General features: G+C 36.6%; 1 protein-coding gene across 1 annotated transcript in view; it reads right to left on the bottom strand.

Moving 5' to 3' along the window:
• Positions 1 to 24121, bottom strand: part of PTPRD (protein tyrosine phosphatase receptor type D) — a 440423-nt gene that overhangs the window by 312083 nt on the left and 104219 nt on the right. The window contains exons 2-3 of the mRNA XM_052645411.1: positions 23340 to 23485; positions 19720 to 19861 (exon numbers count right to left, since the gene is read on the bottom strand). Of these exons, the coding sequence (XP_052501371.1) occupies positions 19720 to 19861; positions 23340 to 23485 (288 nt within the window). The remainder of the gene's footprint in view (positions 1 to 19719; positions 19862 to 23339; positions 23486 to 24121) is intronic.

Genomic DNA, 24121 nt, shown 5'->3' with positions numbered 1-24121 from the left:
GGACAGATTGCATTCTTTTGTCTCAGCCGCCTTATCCATTTCTGGAAGAAGGGAGAAGAGCAGGAAGAGAGAAGGATGGACCCTAATGCTAAGGATATAAACATTACTATACACTACATGCCATCATCCTAGGGAACAGAGCCCTGTGATACTTAGAGACTGTACCACACTTAGAGACTATTCCTGTAGTGAGCTTTTATTAAAAATAAATTTAAGTGGGAATAAAGGCAGAGTAATATATTACAGCATCACATAACCTCTGACATCATCATGCTCTCATCTATCCAAAGCTTGAATCCTCTACATCTCCAGAACCCCCAGAAAACAACTGCTAATCTCTACCTCCTAAAACTGCCCTGCTAGTTTTCAGGAAGCTGAGATCATTCCCGAGTTCTTCCTGGGATCAATCCAGAATCCTGCCACTTTCTGATCCTCACTGGGCTGTTTGAGCCCACTATGACTCTCATTCCTCCTCCATGTGACCGTCCACAGAGGCAGCCACCAACTCCATAACCGGTTTGTGCTACTTTTCTTAAGCCCCTAAGGGACCAGAAGAATCACATTTCTACATTTTCAAGCCAACTATATTCGCAATAAGAACTTTCTGAAATGAATAAATGGTATGTCTTCTTAGAAACAGTACCTATTCAAAGAAGAATATAGTTATTCTTGTACTTTTTTTTTTCCCTATGGCATAATAAAATTGAAGGCCTTCATAGTTTGGTAAATCTGGATGGCAATTAACGAGAATATGAGTTTCTCTCTTTTTTAGTTTTTATACTGTATTATTATCTTTAATATACTGCCCTTCAGGCTACAGTCCATGGGGTCGCAAAGAGTCGGACACGACTAAGCGACTTCACTACACAGACACAAATATTATGTGAATGAATACATTATTAGTAAATGCCATTTGAGCCAATTCAGTTTCCAAAAAGTAGCAAGAGCATCACACTGACTGAACCACAATTTTGCTTTCACTGTCCTAACAGCATTCATTATTCAACCGTGTGGTATCTGTCAGACTGAATACAGGTTGAAAAGTTTCTCACTATGATCAAACCTCTGACCTCATGAGTCTCATGACAACAACTGCAGAAGTCAGTTGCTTTACTTGACTCAGCCAGGAACACATGCATTGGGTGACATAAATTTTTACTGCTCTAAGAAATAATCATGAAAGAGCTACGAGTACTGACTTGGGAGCTACAAATAAATTTTAACAAGTTGTTGAATTCATAAACAAGAAATCTATGAACAATAAGAATCAACTACTAGAGAACATAATCACTTAAATGTTTTAATAAGCGCACGTCAATTGCATCTCTCTCTCTTGTTCTAGAAGCCAACAATGTAGACGTCTGCAGAGACTGTCCTCACAAAGACAGCTTCTGCCAAAGAGCTGATGCAAAGGAGAAGAGGGGAAGCAAGGAGCATGGGAATGTAGGCTCATGGACATTGAGGATGCCCCTACGTTCATCAAATCACTTACAGGGGCAAGAAGTTCCTCTGCTGTCTGGCGGCCAAAGTGCAAGGCAGAGCTGCACAATATTCTGCTCTGAGTAGTCCTCACATTTCACAAAAACGCGCAAAAAACTGCGCAAAGAGCAGGCATCTCCCCTGAAGGAGAGGCCCTCTTTCTCCCTCTCTGAACTGGTTTCCCAGCTCAAGCCACTCTAGAGGAAAGGAGTGTCCATCCTTGGATCCTTCTTACTCCTTCTTTTGTTTGATCTGCTAATTCTTTGTCCATTCTGGGAAAAACAAAGGTTGTTTTTTTTTTTTTTCTTTCTTTCTTTCTTTCTTTTTTTAAAGCTGCCTCTTTCACTGCCAGTCTGCTTTGATAATCAGCTGGCCTTACAGAGAATGACATTTTAAGACTACTTGAACTCAGCTTAGTCACTGAAGCTAAGCAGAGCTGAAGAAAACACTCAATTAGCAACTTCAACTTCAAAGGCTGTATTATGCTCTCCTCAACACACACGTGTAACTCCCATTAGCATTAATGGGAGCTGTGGGAGCCCACAGCTCAGAGAGTATACCTCCAAGTCTGTTTGCTTGATGAGCATGCAATTAAACCTTATGGCCCAAATTTTTCAAGGAGGCCACAGTAAGTACACTGAGTCCTCAAGCAAAATCAAGCGCATTCACTTTGAAAAAGAAAGTTATCACTTCTATTTAAACAGGAAGAAGGAGCTGTCCAAATTAGGTCTATTTTCATTTCATTTATCCCCCTTAGGTGTAGACAGTGGACTTTCATGATGTTTTAGAAAGAGTCACTCCTCAGTTTTAAAAGTTTGTCTGTATGTTTTCAGAAGCATTATTCCATGCTGCTTAACAGACTAACCTCAGGGGTAAAGATATCTAATAAGACCAAGACTGTCTTCAGTGAATTTTCTACACAGAAAGTCCAGCATGGCATCTACATACATTTAGTGCCTTTTCCTGTCTTCTATTTGATAAATTTACTGTAATTTTAAGTTAGGAAAAAACTAATTTCACATACAAAAAGAAATCAATTTGAGAAGAAAATGCTTGCCTTAAATAATAAATTAGTTTATATTGGGAAAAAATGATTTTTTTTTTCTTTCTTGATCTCATTCTAGAGACTTGCCCATAGTTTTCAACTATGGAATCAATACTCATTACAGCTTCAATAAAATATCAATATCTATTAGGTAGTCTGTGCTACATTCACAGTCTTGATCATACTTCCATGAAGAAAATAATCTTGAATGAATGAATACCATTTAAAACAATTCATTTTCTGCTATTCACACATTCTCCCCAAAATGTAAAGGAAAATTCATGAATAATAATCTTAATATTTTATAAAGAACATTTACTCAAGCAACTTCAAAGGTATAAAAATAAATTACTTATCTAGTAGTGACACATATTATTAACCTTTTTGTCCTTGAAATATCATGTCTGAACATTCTAATTATGTGAGAAATTAAGGCTTCCAAAGGTACTGGATGATAACTATAAATCAACTGAATTGCAATAGGCCAGGCAACTTGCCGGAAAGACAATACTGGCCCCTTCAAACCTACAAGAGTGTTGAGCTCTCAGGAGACTTTTCAAAGTGTAACCTGGTAGATGAGCTAGGTCAAAATTCCATTTTTTTTTATTTTATCAAGTTTGTGGTTTTCATGACATCATTTTGTACTTAATATTTAATACTTTGCCTTACATGTTTGCTAGCAACCATATCTTCACAAAATTTTAAAGCCAATGTGTTAAAGAATGGAGCATCTCAAAATTGAACACAGTGATCCTCTATTTCAGATTCTATGGAAGACTGAAAAAAGAATGATAAACAGATGTGATATTACAGTTAACGGAATTATTAAAACAGCAAATGTGAGAAGAATTTATCATTTCTTATCAAAAAAGATTGTGGACTGATTCTGTCACATACACAACTTAAATCATAAAGTTGATATTCTCAAGTAAAAATATCCTCTTTTCAAAGGATACCTCCTATCCAAAACCAGTTTTCAAGTGCAAGATAAAAGACCATTGATGTTATTAGAGAGGGCCTAGGCAGTTTAATTCTTAGAACTATAGGCTCTGAATACTCTGGCTAAATCTACTAACAATTTTGGTGTGCTATGAATCTTTCTGGAGTAATTATGTCTTCTATATTGCCAAGACTATCTTCACCAGCTAATCCGAAACTCATCCAGAACTGTGACTGGCACAGACATAGTCAATTCCTTATTTATAAGTAATTTAGCTGGTAACAGTCTAACTGGGGACAATCAGTGTATAAAATGACATGAGCACAACCATACTATCTATAACTTTTCTCTAAAATGAACATATATACAATCTTTTTAAAAATATGCTCTCCCATTATAGTTTATCCCAGAAGACTGGATACAGTTCCCTGCGCTACACAGCAGACCCGCTTTGTTTATTCATTTTAAATGTAATAGTTTGCATCTACTGATCCCCAATTCCCAGTCCATCCCTCCCTCTCCACATCTCCCCCTTAATGACAAGTCTAATCTCTATGTCTGTGCATTTATTTCTATTTTATAGTTTTAAAATATTTTTAAGTCTCTATAAGAGAAATTTTCATCTGAGAATTCATGAAACATACATACATGTCATGCAATGTCATGAAAAGTGAAGGCATCATGCAAACTGATGGCATCACAGACTCCACGGACATGAGACTGAGCAAGCTCTGGGAGCCGGTGATGGACAGGGAAGCCTGGAGTGCTGCAGACCATGGGGTTGCAAAGAGTCAGATGTGACTGAACTGATCTGAACTGAACTGAGTAATACTTACCTAAAATCCTTTGGAAAGAAGGAATAGAGAGAGGAAATTTGGGAAAAGGGAAAAGGAGGAGGAAAATGTCTACTCATATCTCTGATAAGGGCTGGTCTCTGGTACACCGATCTCATGAGCTGCAATTGAAACTGCTTACACTTCTCAGGAGAAGGAATAGAAGTATTATTTTGGAGAAATGTCTAATGGCTTCTCATCAAAGGGATGTACAAAGCCTAAAATAAGGAGGTCATTTACTTCTAGTCTTGATTAGTAGGCTAAAGTCAATCTTGGACATGTCACTTGGACAATCCTAAGTTGTCAAATTTACTGACATAGTATTTTAACAAATATTTGAACACATTGTAACCTCTCCTGTCCAGGTGCTGGGGATACAAGCATAGACGGATAAGTCAAACATAACCCCTATCCTCATGAGATAAAGTAATACCAAATTCATTACTGTTTAAAAGGATCAAAAAAATCTGAGTCTTTCGAATTAGAACATTAGGCAGAGTCATGGACACACTGAAATAATAAAACTGAGTGAATAAACTTTTATAAAAACAAGTATTTCTATGTATATCTATCCACATGTATAAAAGGGTCAATTCAGTTTCTTCTCTTCATTTTCAGATTATTTTTGCAAAAGTTGCCATTAAAAGGCACATCTGATAGGGCAGTTTTAGCACAGAACATACTCAATAGGAAGTAACTAACCAGAGAACTAAAGATGTGCTGTCTTTGAGTCTTGCTGATTTTTTTTTTAAATACTAACTCTGAAACTGGTAGGTTATCCCACTTAAAGCTCTTGATTTTAAATTGCCATTCTTTTTACACCCAATTAAACTGTCAGTGTAATGAAGAATTGTCCAACTGAGTAGAACTGTTAGGATCTTCTCACTGCTGCTTTCTGCAGTCTTAAACTGCAGATTCTTTTATCTAAAATAAGAATTTAAAATCACTTCCTCAACAATAAGACCTAACCATAAGCTTCCACCAACTGCTATTTAAGACAGACAATGAACAAATACTTGCTTCATACCACGACCCTCTGTGGAGTACAGCAAAGGGATACATTCAAAAATAAGATATCTGAGCTCTGAAAAAGAGATTATCATGCCCCTAATTCCCTGATAAAGATTAAATAAAGACCAAATATATAAAGGCTTTGGTCCTTTCCAATTAACTCAGCAATTTTAGTAATGAACAGCATTCAAAAAGAACAAACAAACCAGACTCTAGACTGTTCATTTTCATAGAAATATACTGTGTACAAAATCCTGAATTGTGATCAAAGATTCTTTGAACAATTTTCTTAATAACGGAGAACTATTTTTTTGTTAGATTATCAGATTGAGGGTGAGGGGTACTGGTAATCTCCATGAGATAGAGGTTTGAAAGAGAAAGTCACAAGGTCATAAACACTAACCCAACTAAGTTCCAACATGACTAAAATGACTAGCACTGACCTTCTCTCTTCCTGGGGTTACATCAGAAAAACATTTGGGAAGAACCCTTTTAGTGAGCTTTTGGGAGATTCCTAAGTCTTCCTTAAAGTAAATACTTTTATATCCACGTCATCCAATGCTTTAATGCATTCACAGCTCTTTTTATCCCCCTGATAAGAGAACTCAAGGTTGATGACAAAATCCCCCCTAAACTATCAACCCAGTGGTCCCGCTTGCTGCCATTAAGCAATTTTTTCACACAGTCCCATTCCTGTACTTAGGATCTCTCCATGTCACTTTATATCCAACTGTGCCCTTTGCAGCACAGCATCAGAGGGCAACACGAAGTAGAGAATACAGCATAGGATTTGTTCTCAGAGCACTTGGTAATCAACCTCATTTAATAGTCATGAAATTTTGGTCAAGCAAATTCTAAACTCTGACTCCTGTGAACCTGTAGATCCTCCACAGCACAGATAGATCTTCTCTTGGTAAGTTAGTCAAGTACTGAGTCACCTTGTCTTTCAGGGTTGAGGATCCCTCAGGCTCATTCGTCAGTGCTCAGTCATATCTAACTCTGTGACCCCACAGACTGCAGCCTGTCAGGCTGCACTGTCCCTGAGGATTCTTCAGGCAAGAATGTTACAGTGGGTTGCCATGTCCTCCTCCAGGGGATCTTCCAGACCCAGGGATCAAATCCACATCTCCTGCATCTCCTGCACTGGCAGGTGGATTCTTTACCGCTGTGCCACATAGGAAGCCCACAGAGGGCTCTACCCATCCCCCAAGCTGAGCTGCATGTTCCCCCAAGCTGAGCTGCATGTTCGGTGATTCTTAACTGCACAGGAATTTTTCTCGTTCATTATTTTTATTATTTTGCTTTTCCAATTGTCTGTAAAACATGAACATGTAAATAGGTTCTGTAATGTCTGCTCAGAGAGAAAAGAAATCTGAAGATCCTGTAAATACTCATTTTACAGAGAAACTCAAGGAAGCAGCCTCCACCATGCCAGTCCTCCTCCTAGTCTCTTCTTTGGGATACAAGGCAACATGTCAGTCACAGAGAGTCAGTTCAGAAATTCATTTGATGAATTTTGGTAATTAACAACTCTAAACTTAATAGCTAAATTATATTAAAATAAAAATGATGAATCAGTCAGTGACTTGCAGAAAAGACTATTTTGCTTCAGGGATGGTATTGGTGTTGTTTGTTCAGAAAGAAACAGAAACAAGAAAAAAACTGGTCTTTCAGAATGGAAGAATAAAACCATTACCAGATTAAGCACACCTAACAGAGGTAGGGCGGAGAATCGTCTGTGACGTGTACAACCATTCTTAAGGAGATAGTAGTCTGTGTTCAGTCTATGAGTACACTAAAACAAAACAAAGATATTCTCCATAAAATTAGGGCCTCAGAATTATAAACACTGGGCAAAGTTTTTTAAAGCCTGTTGATCAATGGAGGGTGAGTTGGAAAAGTCATTTGTCCCCCATCTGTTAGACTCACATCCTTAATTAAAATTCTTTATCAATTATATATCAAATATGACTCCCTATCTTAGTCTCATCTTAGTGGTAGATCTAGGTTCCGTACCATCTCAAACTTAGGATATTTTGGAGGTTTACTTTACAAAAACAAACACAAAAATACTACTTCTGTAAATTCAGGAAACAACACACAATCATCTGCTCATCCTTCTAGGCCCTCCCAGGGCGTTGGTAGGCACTATGGAAGTGAGGCACTGGACAGTGAAGCATCTTTGGCTCTAGGGTGAAGCTATGTTCCTACCTCAAGTCCACATCAGATGCCTTCCCCTCCACCATTCCCATAGAGGTTTTCTGGCACCAGAACACAGTGATGGTTTGGCGAGGGCCTTTGACCAAAAAGTCATCCCTGGAAGACCCAAGAAAGAGGGCCTCTAGGCTTAATAAACACTGTTTGCATGCAGTTGGCCAGGCTTGTTTAAAACATGTTATATCAACATTTTTCTTGTTTGTTTTTAAGCTAGCATAGTCATATTGTAAACATGTTGATACGAAATTAAGTCAATTAGTCTTACTGGGCAACATTTAATGTCCTCCCTGGCTCTTTATAGCCAGTTTATGGTGAATTACCGTAAAGAATAATTTAAGTATGGGTGAACTCTTCCTTCTTGGCAATGATTAACCTATTAGATAAGCTGAGATGAGAGAACTCTATGTGCTGGTGAGTGGAAAAGTGTTAACTTTATTCATACATCTTCAACAAAGATTAATGGGATCCCCAGGAAGTCAGCTGTGGTATTTGTTGTCAGTTTATAACAGGCTTGGCAATACCTGGAAATTCATACCTACCATCATAAGATATAATGACATTCATAAAACTCAAGTGTAAACAGAAGGTCCTAAAAGGTACAGGGCTCTAATCCAAGCTGTTAGGCCTTAGGAAGTAACATGTCTAAGCATGTTCCTACTTTGAAGTATACACTAATGGATTTTCCTCATGGGTAAAAACACCTAAACTTCCATTTTCAATACATAAATAGTTTATTATGAAAATCAATTTTGTTGAAGGAAGTTTTCAGAGGAAGATGATGTTTTAAGGTATTTTATTATCACATGTTAAAATTATTTCCTTTTTAGGTATTCTTTGTCATCTCAACACAGAGCAAAAAGCAGTCATATAAAATGGTGCAGTAATAAAAACTCCTCTTACTATTAGTTGGGAGAGAAACAAATGGGAATATTACTTTCAAGCTAAGTATTTAAGTATTTTTATTGTACCAAATTTTCTCAAAACCCAAGCAAAGTATATCTGAAATCTTTCCACAAATAAAATTTTTCCTCAGAACAATTTTACTCATCAGGAAAAAAAGGCAAGTTTAATTTTTCTGTCAGTTGAGGCTTCATATGTCAAACACATTTTACGTTTCAAGACTTTACTGTCATAGTGATGGAATACTCAAGGAGACATTAGTTCTTATGCAAGTACTAACTTAGAAAGATATAAGCTGAACTACTGGGAGCACACCTCTAAAAATAGACTTCATTATCTCCAACTACAGTATATAACTGCCTTGTCATTTTAACCAAAATTACACTTTCTAGCCAAGCAGAGACTGTAGCTTTCTTGAAGGCAGGTGGTGATAATGTCTCTTCCACCTTTATATTCCCAACATTTGGCACAATCTCTGGCATACAGAGAACATATTATCAAATGAAGAAATTCATGAATTAATACAAATGGCTTCTCAGCAACTGTGTGCTTATCCTAAATGTGGAAGCAATATATACTGCTGTTTCTGATTTAAAAAAATAAAACCTTAAATGAAGTAGCTCTGAAAGAAAAAATATTCAGAAACACCTTTGTCAAACTTGTCATTTTGCTCACTCAATCAACAAATATTTACTGAAAATGTACAACATGTCAAACATTATGCTGGGTGCTCCACCTTGAGCAGAATAAAGTCCTGCCCATATGACACTTCTGGTCTAAAGATGGAGAGAAAACTCTGTTTAGGGTAAAAGAAAAGTTTCCTCCCATGTTCTCTTAAGTACACTCCGCAATCACTTATGTCAGGATAACATTCAAATTTTAAACACTAAATATTCTGTAAGATCTTACAGGAAAACCCAAATGAACCTTTCGGCCAGCCCAATATTTTGTGGAACCACAACAGCGAATCGGTGGCGCGTGCATCTGGACCAAAGCAGCACAACTCAGTGACTACAAAGTGTGTGTTTTTCTAGCCTTACAGAGATGGTTTTGCCTGTGCCAGAAAATTCTACTTTACTAATAGGGTAGTGCAGGCAATGGCACCCCACTCCAGTACTCTTGCCTGGAAAATCCCATGGACGGAGGAGCCTGGTGGGCTGCAGTCCATGAGGTCGCTAAGAGTCAGACATGACTGAGTGACTTCACTTTCACTTTTCACTTTCATGCGTTGGAGAAGGAAACGGCAACCCACTCCAGCAGTGTTCTTGCCTGGAGAATCCCAGGGACGGGGGAGCCTGGTGGGCTGCCGTCTATGGGGTCGCACAGAGTCAGACACTACTGAAGCGACTTAGCAGCAGCAGCAGCTCTTTAATTTAATTATTGATACCTGTAGCATTACTAGTAGAAATCATTGGTGAGACAAATCATATCCTCCACAAATACTTACGTTAACTGAATACCTGGCACTTTGCTAAAAGCTTTATGTGGATCATCTCCTAGAATTACCTTCTCAAGTTTAGGCACTAGGTCTTATTATCTCTACTTGACAAACAAAGAAGCTGAAGTTTAAGAGAAATGTGAGCAAAACTACAGGGCAAATAGTGGAGTCAGGGTCTGAACTCAGAAGTCTGTTGGTAGAACCTGAACCTGTAACCACACCTTTTATCACTTCTTACAAAAAAGGTATTAGCAAAAAACATTAGAAGGGAAAAAATTATTTTCTATTACCTCTTTAAATGTTGAAATGATGTATGATTTTCTTGCTTCTAAAATGAATAACTAATGATGCTTCATTTTCATAGATGTTTAAGAAATTAATAATTTTAGTCTATTCTGTGACCTGCCGTAATCCAGATGTAACGGAACAGAAGTTTGACCTAGGTAGTCCAAGCAACTGACTGCTGGATCCCAACATTCAAGAATTCTCAAGACTATGAGGATGTGTGTTAACACAAAATTAAGCACAAATATATGAGGGGAAAAAAAAGTTCAAATTCTTAGGTGCTGCATATTAGAGAGCACTGTACCAATACACTTCAATTGTTCCAAATAACTTGGTAATGCATATATATTTTTCAGTCTTATAGTAGCTTATTTCCACGTGGAAAGCTGATATTCAGGACTTCGGGTTAAGCAATGTTTTATAAGGTACCAAAAACCTCATTTCCAGAATTGTTGACCCTATCCTCTCTGCCATCATCATAGCCAGGGACTATTCTAGATGCTGAAGATTCAGCAGTGGTAAGAGGGCCAAAGCAAAGAGTTCAGCTTCAGAGGGATAACAGAGAAGGGAGCATTTTTTTGTATCTGAGTCACTGTGCCACATGTTCTACTCATGTGATTAATTTCTAAAAATAACCCTTAAAAGTAGTTAGGATCATCCTCCACTCTACAGATGAGGAGCTTCAAGTTTAGCCATAAGTAATACATCTAAACCCATACAGTCAGAAACAGTGGACTACTGATACGAACCCACGTCTATCTAGCCTGTGAAGAGCATTCTCTTTCCATTGCGAATCCCTCTCTTTCACTCTTTCTCTTTGTAGAGTTTATTCCATTTGTCTTGGTTTTCTGGTTCTCAATTACACTCGCCATCTTATAATGACTAACGAAATGATGATCACTTTTGTCCATTATATGTAAAGTGAGATTAATTCCTGCCCAAATGGTCTCTTACTATATTGCATGTATTTATATAACCATATTTACATGTCCTTCTTTATAGTATACATTCATTCCACAAATATTTGTTGAATGCCCAGTAAATACTAGGAACCTAGGCCAGAGAAAAATATAATGGAGCTACAATGCAAAGGGAAGAGGGGCACATGAAAGGAAAGTTTCAAGAAATAAAGAATATAATTTCATATAGTGCAAAGTGCTACAAAGCAAATAGGTCAGACACACACCACATTATATACCATGTACAATATATATATGTAAGTGTGTGTGTGTGTGTGTGTATATATATATTTCCCAAGTAGAGTCTTTAGTTTAACTATACAAGGTATAAGTATTGATACATAATAATCATATACTAAAAGCTATCAAGTTTTTATGAGCTAATACTTTTCTACCATATTTAATATTCTAGTTGTCTGATAAATGATCCATCTGTGGTTGCCCATGGAATTAAACAAATATACAAACAGAAGTATTAATATAAACTTAGAAGTATAGAAAATATCTGAAAACTATATTACTGATTTGCTAGTCTCATTCATGATGCAATTTCACTCTTTTAAACTCTTTTGGTGTTACATGGTGAAAAATGTAGGATCTCTTCTAGAAAAACCCAAACTGAGATCAAATTTTATTACCTGAACACACACATATCATCAGGCATGTGAGGAAAAAAAAATTAATATGCAATAATGTGGTCAAAATCTATTAGTTTAAAATAATCCACTGTGTAAAAACAATATATGCATATTTAATACAACTATAAACATTAAAAATCAAGAATAAATGTTAAAGTTACAAAAATAAAAGTGTGGAAGATTTTGAGATATAAATTAAAACACAAGGTCATTTAGAAAAATCACAGATAAGACAGTCTTTAAATCTTCTTACTATCTTTAATAAAATATATTAAGAACACTTGAATGTATGTCATCATATTTGTGTTTAATGTGGCATTAATTCACAAGTCATTGTTTTTTTTAATAAGATAAAATAAGCTACTTGCTGTTCTAAGGAGATACATAATTAGGATTTTGATAATTAAATCCTAGATGAGGCATTTGGTATATCTATGCCCTAAATCCCAATAAATTATGCATGCACAACTCTGAAAACTACATCTTAATTAGTAGCTTAAAATAAAACTAATTTTGAAAACCAGAAAATTGAATTTTTAAAAACTGTTCAAATTTTATCAGTGAAAGACAACCAAATATCCAGATTAAAGTACTGATTTAAACATCAATTGTGTATAAAGGAACATGAAATGTTTGGTATGCTACTTTAAGTATTTTAGTAAACCTTTGTAAATTTCAACTCATGTAGATATGATCTTATATTAACTTAGTCACACGATTTCTCACTTCTGTAGCTTAATCTCTTTGGCCAATGAAGTATGCCCCAGTCTCATTTTCTTCTACTTCTACACTACTTTGAGCTACTATTGTTTATACTGACCTGTGATGGTTAATTTCATGTATCAACTTGACTGGGCTACAAGGTGCCCAGACATTTTGTTAAACCTTATTTTGGGTGTTGCCATATGAGTGTTTTGCGATAAGATGAACATTTGAATCAAAAGACCCAGTAAAGCAGATTGGCTTCCCTAGTGTGAGTGGACCTCATCCAATCAGTTGAATGTCTGAACAGAACAAGAAGAATGACCCTCTCCCACATTAGAGAATTCCTCCTACCTAACAACCTTCAAACTGGGATCCTGGCATATTCCTGCCTTCAGTCTCAAGTGGGAAACATCAGCTCTTCCTGGGTGGCAAGCCTGTTGGCATTCAAACTATACCATCAGCTTTCCTGGACCTCCAGCTTGTTGACTCAACCTGCAGACCTCAGGAGTTGTCAACCTCCGTAATGTTGTTTAGTCGCTCAGTTGTATCCGACTCTGTGAGACCCTCTGGACTGTACCCAGCCAGGCTCCTCTGTGGGATTCTTCAGGCAAGAATACTGAAGTGGGTTAGCATTTCCTTCTCCAGCCTCCTTAATAGTATGAGCTAATGCAATATAATAAATCTCTTTACATATATAAACAAAATAAGTATAAATATGCATACACTTAACATTGGTTCTGTTTCTCTGGAGAACCCTAATATACCACTCACAACCACCATCAAATATTTAGCAATTTCTTATGTATGCAAGCATGCTCATGAAACTTTATCCCTAAAAGCCTCTCATACTAGCTCTGCCTGATAAAATCCTACATAGGTTTCAGGCCCCAACTCAGAGACCTCCCCATGATACATCATCAAAGTGGAGTTTCCCCACTTCACACATCCAGAGAATGTTTAGCACTATTTGCATTCATATCTGCTTGTCTGTGACTGGTAAGCTGGAAGAACACAGTTCTTCCTGGACAATGTGAATTGTCTTCTTATATCTCAAAAGGGGATATCTGAAGGGCTGGAAAACATTGTCACAAAATAATAAAGCAAGGATTATTTCTGACTGGGTAAAAGCCAAAGGAAATCTTAGCTGTCTGACCAAGAAAAAAATCATTTCAAACTTTCTAGACATTGATTTATTCCATCAAACGTAAGTGATTCTCTTTGGTTCACCAAACTCCCTTCCAACTTGACATTTCCACATCTCCATCAACCAACCAATCAACAGTAAATGTTCATATGACTCAATATTCATTTTTAAATTATCTTAAATGATATAATATGAAGCCAAAAGTATAAACGTGCTCTCACATAAATGCAACAACTCACAAGTGCACCCATTCTCTCTCTTTCCCCAACAGGGAAAAACAAATGATAATGATTAAAATAAAGCAATATGCATCTCCAACAGGAAGATCCATAAAAGACTGATCACAAGGAAACATAAGTATCTTCATCTTCAGTTCACACACGCACTTTCTCCAGGATATTATCAGGTTTAGTGTCTCTCGGTCCTAGAATCTCCACAGAACTGTGCATGTGGGCTCCTGCCCTCCTCAACATTGATACATACTTATACGTAGAGAACAATTATTTGTAAGTACTCCTGAAAGTCAAACGTTTCTGTTTACTTATATGGTTCTGCACCTCTTTTCAGCCAGGAAATGCAGTAGTCAGGAAGGCTTTATAATGTTGTATCAACTTATTCCAAGTAGAAGACTATTTTATAAACCTTTCCAAATAATCTTCACTTGGTACCATAATTGTCAGCACGTTTGTTCTGTGTTGGCCATCCTTCCTTTAGTTTCAGTCTTTCATAAAAATCTTTTTGTGTGACAGTCAAGCAGCTGTGCTTTGTTCTTTAACGTTCCTAGCCTGGATCCCCAGCCGAGACCACTTTATAACATAAACGACAAAGTACCATTTTCACAGCGGGGACAACTGTGTTCATCTTCAAAAAGAGGCATTAATAAAATGAAACTGTAATGAACATGCTAATTCTGATCACAGGGTAGTATAACAATGGCAGAGAGAGTCGACTGCCTTCTCCCTGAAAGATGGTAAAGCTGTTTTTTTTTTTTTTAACTGCTATAATGGCTTACATTTTTTGAAACAGACATATTATGCAAACATTTCTCTCCATTTCCCAATGAAATGCCTTTTCTGTCTCACCCAAATGCTAGCTGTGTGTTTTACTATATTAGTAACAGTCGCCTTCAGGCAGCATATTTTTGTCATCTTGCAAGAACTGACTTGCTGAAAAAGGGATGTCACTGAAACATAGAAAGCCAGAGAGCAGAGATCTGAGAGATCACCAGTTCAATGCCTTCCCCATGCACATGACATCAAGATAAATAAATGAGCACAAGTACAGGAAGGTTAATAAGTTTGCTCAAGATGTCACAGAAATTCGGGGACTAGCCAGAGTTGGGCCTCAAATTATTTGGGACCTGAACTTGGGGACTTTGGGTATTATCTTATGCCTTGATGGTGATCATTCATAAACTATGATGCACTAATGCGGAGTAGATCCTCAAATGTAAGTGTCAATTCCTAAAATATGTAAAACTAAGCAACTCAATTGTCTCATATTTTGTCAGCTAACTTTTTGTAGACAATAATTTTACTTAGTATGTGATCTCAGAATAAGCTAGTAGTAGCAATCTTGTATATCATGCCCTGTTTTGTTGTGGGGCTTGCCAGGCGGTGCAGGGGTAAAGAATCCACCTGCCAATGCAGGAGAAGCAAGAGACTCAGGTTCGATCCTTGGGTTGGGAAGATACCCTGGAGTGGGAAATGGCAACCCACTCCAGAATTCTTGCCTGGGAAATCCCATGGGCAGAGAAGCCTAGCAGGCCACAGACCAGGGGGTCGCAGAGCTGGGCATGACTGAGCACACACAGGTGCTGTTTGGTTATGGTAGTGCTGGTGGGGGTTTGAGGAGCAGTATTATTTCAAAATGGGCAAATCTCAGAAAGCAATCCACTAAATTTAGAAAAATGACACAGTACATGAAGTTTTGGATGACAAAATGTCCATTTTCTGATTACTACATTTTAAAAAATCTAAATTACCAACATGATATTTAGTCACAGAGAGCTGACTAAATTTTTCTAGAACTTTCTCTTAGAGAAGGGGAGCTATGTGAGTAAGAAAAAAAAGGATTCTTGATGTCTTTCTACTTGCCTAAAACAGGCATATGATCCTGGATTCTTACAGGAAAGAAAAGTCTATGGATGGTGATAACTCATTTTCCCTGACCAGTGGGTGATAAGATGTATCTGAAAGAACAGTTTCATCTCTGGATATCATTACTCAAATTTTCAGGCTTTCCCCTTGATATCTTTGGTCAGGAAGAAATGGTGGCCCATGAACCAAAGATTCAGAAAGAACCAATTCCATCTGGATGATAACCACTCTTCTTAAAACACCTTCTCTGGTCTTATACTTTGCCCTTCACTGGAAGTCTAATATCAAATCCAAAGTCCTCAGTAGAATCCCACATTAGGCAAGGCTCAGCCCTTAATAACCTCTCAGTGAGATGTGAGGCCTCCTCTTAAAGTTCTGCATAGGATAGAAACATGTACGACAGCTCTGCTCAGCCCCCTAAAGTGCTATAGAACTAGGGAGATGGTATTTGCCTATGTATCCACAGGCAAGGCAACCAAAATAAATCAATAAACGACCTGGAGTCTATAAATACCACATTTAGTACTTCTTCTATGAACTGCAGTCTACTCATATAAATGGTAGTTGCTCAAACATCTCATTCCAGGGGGGCATGTTCTGCCTGAGTTTGAAGTTATCCTTCCTTATGAAAACAGTTTTTCAGCATGAGGGTAATTTGAAATGAGCTACACAGGGCAAGTTTTCCCTGAAATACTCCCTTCGATACACATGAGCGGTCAGAGTATTATTTCAGTGTCTTCTGCATTAGTTGCACAGGTCAGATGACTAAATCTCCAATTAATCAGGTCCTCTAGTGGCCTGTGTGAAATAAATTAGTGTTCTCCATCCAGTCCACTTAGACAAAACCCATCACGACAGCTGGCACATTTTTGGCACTGTCAGCAAAGTGGGTAAAAAGTAAATGACCCATGTGGACAAAATGGGCATCAGACAAGGGGCAATGGATAAAAAGTGCAAAGCAGTTTCCACCCACTGCAGAGCAGAGAGCTTGGGTATCTGCCAACATGATTTTCAAGGGAAAGTGAACTTAAAATGGGCATAGTGCCCATCAACTATAGGGTAAAGCTCCTCATGTTCATCTAGTTAACTGTTTACAACATTCATAGTCTAGAAATGCAGTTTATCAACTGGAATATTTTTAAAGACTATTACTAATAAGATTACCAATAGTTATTTAGAAATTTTAAACAAAGAGGCAACTCTAAGAAACAAAGGTACTTCCCAAGCCCACTTATTTCATCCTGTAAGGATACATGAAAATATTCTATTTTAAGGTTATGTTTAGACTACTTTTTCATTATCCAAAATATCTTTGAGTTTTTCTCATGAAACATTTCCAAATTGCTAAAAATAATCTTTAAAAAATAAGGTTTAAGTACTTTACTAGAGTCATAAATTTTCATACAAATGTACTTATATATGACAGATATTCACATAGAAAGCTAAGATCAAATTAAAATCTCAAATGTATTTGCTTTACGGGAAACTAGCTGGATAAAAGCAGATGAGATGGGAGGACCCCAATCAGCTGGAGGGAAGGACAATATAAATCCACATGCAGGTCTATGTCAAGTGATAGTTTCCTCCAATTTCTTATTAATGTCTTCATCAAACACATAAAGATTAAGTCAAACCAAACAACTGTCATTGCTTCCTCTTAAGGGGTTTGTTCAGGAAACTCAGAAGGTGAAAACATCCAAAAAAGTTTCTAATAAACTTGACTGGATTGCATCTTCGTAACACATTTTCTACATGATAGCACTAGTTATAAACCACGTGAGTAAGAGAAGATTAAAATTTTTAAAGACCAAGAAATCAATCTGGTTTTGCTCCCCGTATGAATATTCCTCCCAAATTACTCAACAGTCTTTGGATCTTTCATCTAAGTTTATGTGAACATACACAAGTATGTGCACACATGCATATCAGTACATATTATAGTCCATATAAACACAGTCTTCAAGATTCCTTTCAACTCCAAAATCTAGCTTCTCCTAACTGCTCTTTTTCCGCTAATGTCTTATTTTACCTAACAGATGTTACTCTTTTCTTTACCCTTACAAATATTCAAAATTCATTTCTTTTAGAACCCATTCATAGAGTTCAATTATCTACACTTCACAGACTATAACTTCTACTCTCAACAACTGGGCTTCCTGGCTCTCGTGTGTTGAAACTGGCATTCATGTTTTATTAGAATGAATACCAATGAGCCCGTCTGTGAATAAATGACCTTATCTGGGGTTGTATGTCCTGGACTGTGGAGGCGTCTTTAACTGGGTGGATCCTTACATGGCTGCATGCTCCACACTCCATGGGATTCACTGTTTCTAACCAGCTTTTTCATTAGCTTCTGAGTTCTAAGTATTGTACTATAGAAATAGTGCTAGAATTCTTATCTTACACAGAAAGCTGATCTAGCTCTTCTTCCCACCATCCTATTTAATATAGAGCTGTGTCATACTGGAGAGTTAAATCACCAGCCCTGTATCATATAGTCCATTTCGCTATTATCTTGGTTTGTAAGATTACAAACTGTCTTTTATTTGGAGGTTCTCTCTTTGTTTTCAGTACCTGGAAATACCTTTCTTGTTTATAAGCCTAACCATGCATTTAATTTTATTTTCAAATATTTTATTTATTTATTTATTTTCCTATATTTTACTTTACAATACTGTATTGGTTTTGCCATACATTGACATGAATCTGCTGTGTGTTTATAGAGGGACAGAGAACATTCTATATTGAACACAGCTTATCGTCATGACAAGAAATGTACCTCACACCTGACTTGCTTGTTTTTAAGTAGCATTCTGTTATACAAAGTTCAAAGATCTTTATCTACTTGATCAATATTTCCCCTAAGACTTAGTAAGATGTTCCTATTACTTAAAACACATTTTAGGATGTATACATAAATCTTCTTTTCTAGGCTTCTCAGATTGATTAATTCTGGTACTAAGTAGATCTTAAAAGAAATGTTTTTGGTTTTATTAAACATACAAAGAAAATATATCTCTCAAAGCTGGGGGAGACAGAATGGAGGAGAAATGTTCTTAATCTATATATGTTTCTCTAAGATTATTTAATTATGGTCTCTTCTCTCTAATTCTCATCTGAAGGCTATTCTCCTAAATTGTGGAGTCACGCAAAGTGAATTTCAAAGCAATACAAAGGAAACAAATGGACAAATGCAGGTTTGTATGAGAAAGGAAGAAACAAAGGCACAGTAGAGTTCATCTAGAAATATCATCTCTGGCTGAAACCCAATTAGGCTATGTCCTTATCTCTACTCAGAAGACCAAATTATATGTGTTTTATACAACACAATATTATTCATCACTAGTCTTTCTTCTTTTCCACTGCCATTCTAAAGGAAGTCTTGAAAGCAGACACACTGAACTAAAGAGCTGGCAAATCATCCCATGCTTTGGACAAATTGCATAAGCCACATAGCTGGAAACACAGAAGGTATATACACTGTTTCCAATCCCTTTGCACCAACAGATATTAGTTCAAGAAATATAAAATCAGGAAGAAAACTAGTTTTTTGACATAAGAAAAGTATATTTGTCATTCATGATTCTTCTCATTAATATCAATCATCTTTAGGTAGAAGATATCCCTTTAATTTTATAAGCATCAATGTCAGTTTTGGTAATTTCCAAAAGTAGTTGCTGACCAATATATGAAAAATCCACACAGGAGTGAAGTTAACAGGCAAAAGAGGAACATAACCTGCTTGCTTTCGAGATTCTTTACCAAAAATCAAAATGGTATCTGACATTTGAAATCAGTACTTCTCTTTTTTTTTTTTTCCTCTCCCTGACTAGCAGTTTTTAAGTCTTATGAGAGAAAGCGCCCACCGTCTATTTAAAGTTTGACCCTAACAAGTATTTGACTTCCATACATTTTCCAATTAAGTGACATGACAATGCTAGTCTTCTCAATGATCCTGTGAAAGAATACTTGGGGTTCAGAATTTCAACAGTGACACAAGCAGCAGCTTTGTACTTTAATACTTACCACGTAAAACTGTGAGTCTGGTGGACACACTGATTTCTCCCACGTTATTCGAGGCCACACATTCATAAATGGCCTCGTCACGTGGAGTCCGTAAGGGCTGTATTCTGAGCACTGATCCAGATCCATCGTCAAACTCTATTACCTATTAGAGGAAACAATAGCTGTCACAGGTGTTGTTACTATCATCTACGTCTCAGTTAAACCTCCTCATGCAGCGGTGGACCAGCCATTAGGCTCACAGTAAACTCGGAAGCATTTTGTGACTACATTTTGATGCAGTGATGAAACAGAATAACTGGGCTAATGTAATGAGTCCTATACTGAACGATGGAAAGACATGAAACTACATATGCAAAAAATGTAGATTTCTTGTCACTACAAAAATCCATCCAGGGTTTACTCATGAAAATACGCCAGTATGTGTATCTAGGGCACTGTGATCCTGGCATTAATTCTGCAAGAAACATGCTGCTGTGATGGGTAAACTTCTTAAATTATTCTGTCTTTGATAGTACAAATGCACATGTGGACCCATTCAGTAACTGAAACGTAAGGTGAAGAGATAATGCATGCCACCACTGATAGCTATTCTGCTTTAAAATGTCTCATCCTAAACAGTATAGATGAGCAAACCATGAAGAGAAACTGCATAAATCTAGTACTTAGGCAGCCAATGAGATGTCTTTCACAGCCCAAGAGACTGATGGCATGCATTAACTTTGCAATAAATCATTCCAGTATTTATTCTAGCTTAGCATTTTCTGCATTTTTAGGGCATTCTTGCTGTAAAATGGAGGCTTGCTTCAGTAGGCAGAAAATTTAATGTTCTAAACAGTAAGCCTGAATTCACTATCATTATGGACTGTACTCTGAAACAGTTAAGTAATCTTAGGTATTTGTCACCAAATTCAAATAGTACTTTTAAAAAATGATGAGGACATTGATATTGAGGATATGATGATGATATTGATAATGATATGATAATATGAAGATACTGATAAATATGTACACAAAACCGTAGTCCTATACTTTTCTCTAACTATGATGGTTTTTTTTTTTTAATCTGTTCACTGAGATTCTGGTTTTGTTTTTTTTTTCCCATTTCCCTATGAATAATACATCCATGTGCTTAAAAAACTGTGAATAAAGAATGCCTTGTAAATATATTTACAAGATGCTCAATCCCAGATTTTGTGTATAAGTGTCAACATATGGGGAAAAAGGGATTGAAAGTTTTTAAAATATATCCATTTCAAGTCCTTTTCACATTCCATTTATGTTCTAAATTCACAGAGATAGCCAAATGTCCCACTTCTCAAAGTACCAGAATTTAGTTTCAACTCTATTAAAAATATCACACATTTTAGAAGGAATCTACTATGCATCTTGGGAGAATAAAGTTTTAAAGTTACTTTGAGACTGAATTTTTTGTCAAATATGCCCTAATTTAATATATACATGTGTGTGTGTGTGTGTGTGTGTGTGTGCACGCGCGCATGTGTGTGGTGAGAGAATTCCCGTGGGTTAATGTAGAGAAGGGTTTAAACATTTTTAATACTAATTTTGATTTTGATTTTTTTGGTCTTATTGAGAAATATCTGACATACATCACTGCATAAAGTTTAAGGTGTACAGAATGAAAGTTTGATTTACATATATGGTGATATGATTACTACAATAAGTTTAGTTAACATCCATCATCTCATATAGATATAAGAAAATAATTTTTTTTCTTCTTGTGATGAGAACTCAGTATCTAATCTCTTAATAACTTTTGATTCATTGTTACCTGTCATTGTATAATTATATTTCAGAACTATTTCCTAGGCTTAGGCCTGAACAGTTCAACAAAAGAACTGTATACCCCATATTAGCACCCCATTAGGTGCTAATGTTGTAATTTCCAATTTGAAAATCCTATTTAACACCTGGTATTGATTATAGCATCTCTAGGCCAGATGCTATACTTGCCAGTGGAGACAGAAGGCGTAACAAAATCAGCCGCACTCACACTCTCACGGGCTTTAGAAACCAGTGAAACCAAAAAAGACAATATACTGTTACAGACACTAAAGATTCACAGCCCAAGACTCAATATTATTTGATATATCTGCTTTGTGTTAAAACGATTAATTTTTTCTGGATGTGCTTATATGATGCTCATTAGGACTTATGTACTGAGCAGAATCCGTGCATTAAAATGTTTACTATTATAATTTAATCTTTGTTACAAGAGTTTGTCAAGAAGTCATCATTACTAGCAAGCCTGATGTCAAAATTCTCTTTGACAAAAAAGTTCAATTTAATTTAGACTAAAAAGTCTATGTGCACCAGAGGTTACATACCTACACATCTTTTTCTATATGATGTAGGAAATGTTTCTTAAAGATTAAGATATTCTTTTATGTTTAAATCATTATAAATATTGATCTTCAAACACAATTTTAAATTATCATTTATAAATTACAGTCCAGATTTTAATTTTACCAGTGTAATTAATTAGGCCCTTTATGCATTTGGTCCATTTATTTCTCTGTGAGAACTGTTGAAAAATGAGTAAAATCTCAATGTTCTGAGTTTTGTAGCTGCTATATTTCTTTTAACTGGGAATAACTTTAATTTGCCAAAATGTAAATTAGGCTATGAAGTAGACCAGAAACTCATGTAGGAGGAACTGAATGTTATATTAAGTATTAGCTGGAGGTTCCAGTACCCTATAAGAACCAGTCTATAAATTACAGGCATGATGTTGTATGCTTCTTCTAATTCTCTTCTGTGCAGCTTATCACCTATTTTACACCTCCAGAATGAGTAAATTTATATATCATAAGGCTTCTTCAAAACACCCTGCAGAAACAATATCTGATGTCTGTTTTACCATCTTCAGTGCACTGAGCTTTCTTGAGTAATGCAACTGATTTCTTCAACAGGTTTATCAACTATCAACCTGTTTGAGTATGCTTCTTCCAGAGCAGTTCTTTATACAAACGCACTGGAGCAAAAGTTCTCATTCTAGTCCGTGCTACTTTTAAAACACAGGTGTGAAGTATAGTGGTTAACTAAACTTGCTGGCCAGTATCCATTCTCCTTCTAGATTACAGGAACTTGAATTCCCTTTAGGAAAACACTGCTCCTTCATTTCAAACCACAGGGTTGAATGGAACTGAATTCATTCCCAGTAACTCAGGTATATTCTGATTAACTTAGTCAGCCTGTACCATCCAGCTGTTCACAAAGATTGGTTCTGGAATGAACACGTAACTCAGAAAGGTCCAATAGCAGAGGAAGTTCTCACTCATCCTCTAGTCTTAGACGTGGGAGGATGGGAGACTGCATCTTGCCCTCTTAAGGGGAAGCAGTCTGAAAACGAGGTTACAGATGGATGTTAACGACACTATTTGAGCCCTGATACAAGGAGGATAACAGTCTTATGAACCATCAAATTCTCTTTTTAAAAAAGTCAGAGCCACTTAGAGTGAACTTTTCCATCCAAAACAACATAAAGAATGACACATCTCAGTGATTATAACATCTTGTATCAGAGTAAAACAAGTAACATACAGACCAAACTCCAACAGATACCTTCTTCCCCCAGAGAAACAGAACAATGGACCTAATACCTCAAATCTCTGATTGCTGACTTTCTTTCCTTTTTTGTTCCAGACAATTTTAGGTCTTGGGTCTCCTGTAGCTTGGCAAATGAAGGAGGCGACTCCGCCAGAGACCCCTGTCTGGTCAACGGGAGTTCGCGTAAATCTTGGAGGTGCTAAAATAAAAAAGAAATAGACATCATAATTAGATGGAAAATTGAAACACAGATTATTATCTCACCGCACTGCTCTCTCCACAGCCCTCAACCCTATTTCAGTCAATACAGATATAATACACACATAAATATACTGGGATGAAAAAATTAGGAAAGCACCTTTTAATTTGAGGGTAGATAAAAGGGGAAGGAGGTAACTTTCTGGTCAAGTTATCTGTTAGCACTTTTAATGCTGAAACCCATATTAAGGCAGAGATCCAATAACATTTGAAAAGCAACATCGCACATTAATTTTTATTACCAGTATTAAAAAAATCCAATTTGTCCTCTGTAACAAAATGAGCTCATCAATCAAAGTGAGTAAAATTTTAGCTCTTTGCTTTGATGCTGCTATCAGGACGCTGCCAGAAAGCAGCAATGCCACTGCTAAGCTATTAAAATAAGTGACATTTAAGAGAAATTCTAGGAAATTTTAAAGAGACTGGAAATACAGCCCTGAGTTAGAAGGTTTAGCAAGAAACAGAAATAGCAGAAAATGGTACAGTGACTCTAACCCAGATATTGCGTGCTGTCTTACTTGAAACTTAACTCCACAATTTGCATAAAAAGATGAGTCAAGAAGTCTCCAAAGTCATA

Source organism: Budorcas taxicolor, chromosome 8 (assembly GCF_023091745.1).
Source record: "Budorcas taxicolor isolate Tak-1 chromosome 8, Takin1.1, whole genome shotgun sequence".
Classification (NCBI taxonomy): domain Eukaryota; kingdom Metazoa; phylum Chordata; class Mammalia; order Artiodactyla; family Bovidae; genus Budorcas; species Budorcas taxicolor.
Note: the sequence above shows the minus strand (reverse complement) of the source record. Positions and strands in the feature narration are given on the sequence as shown.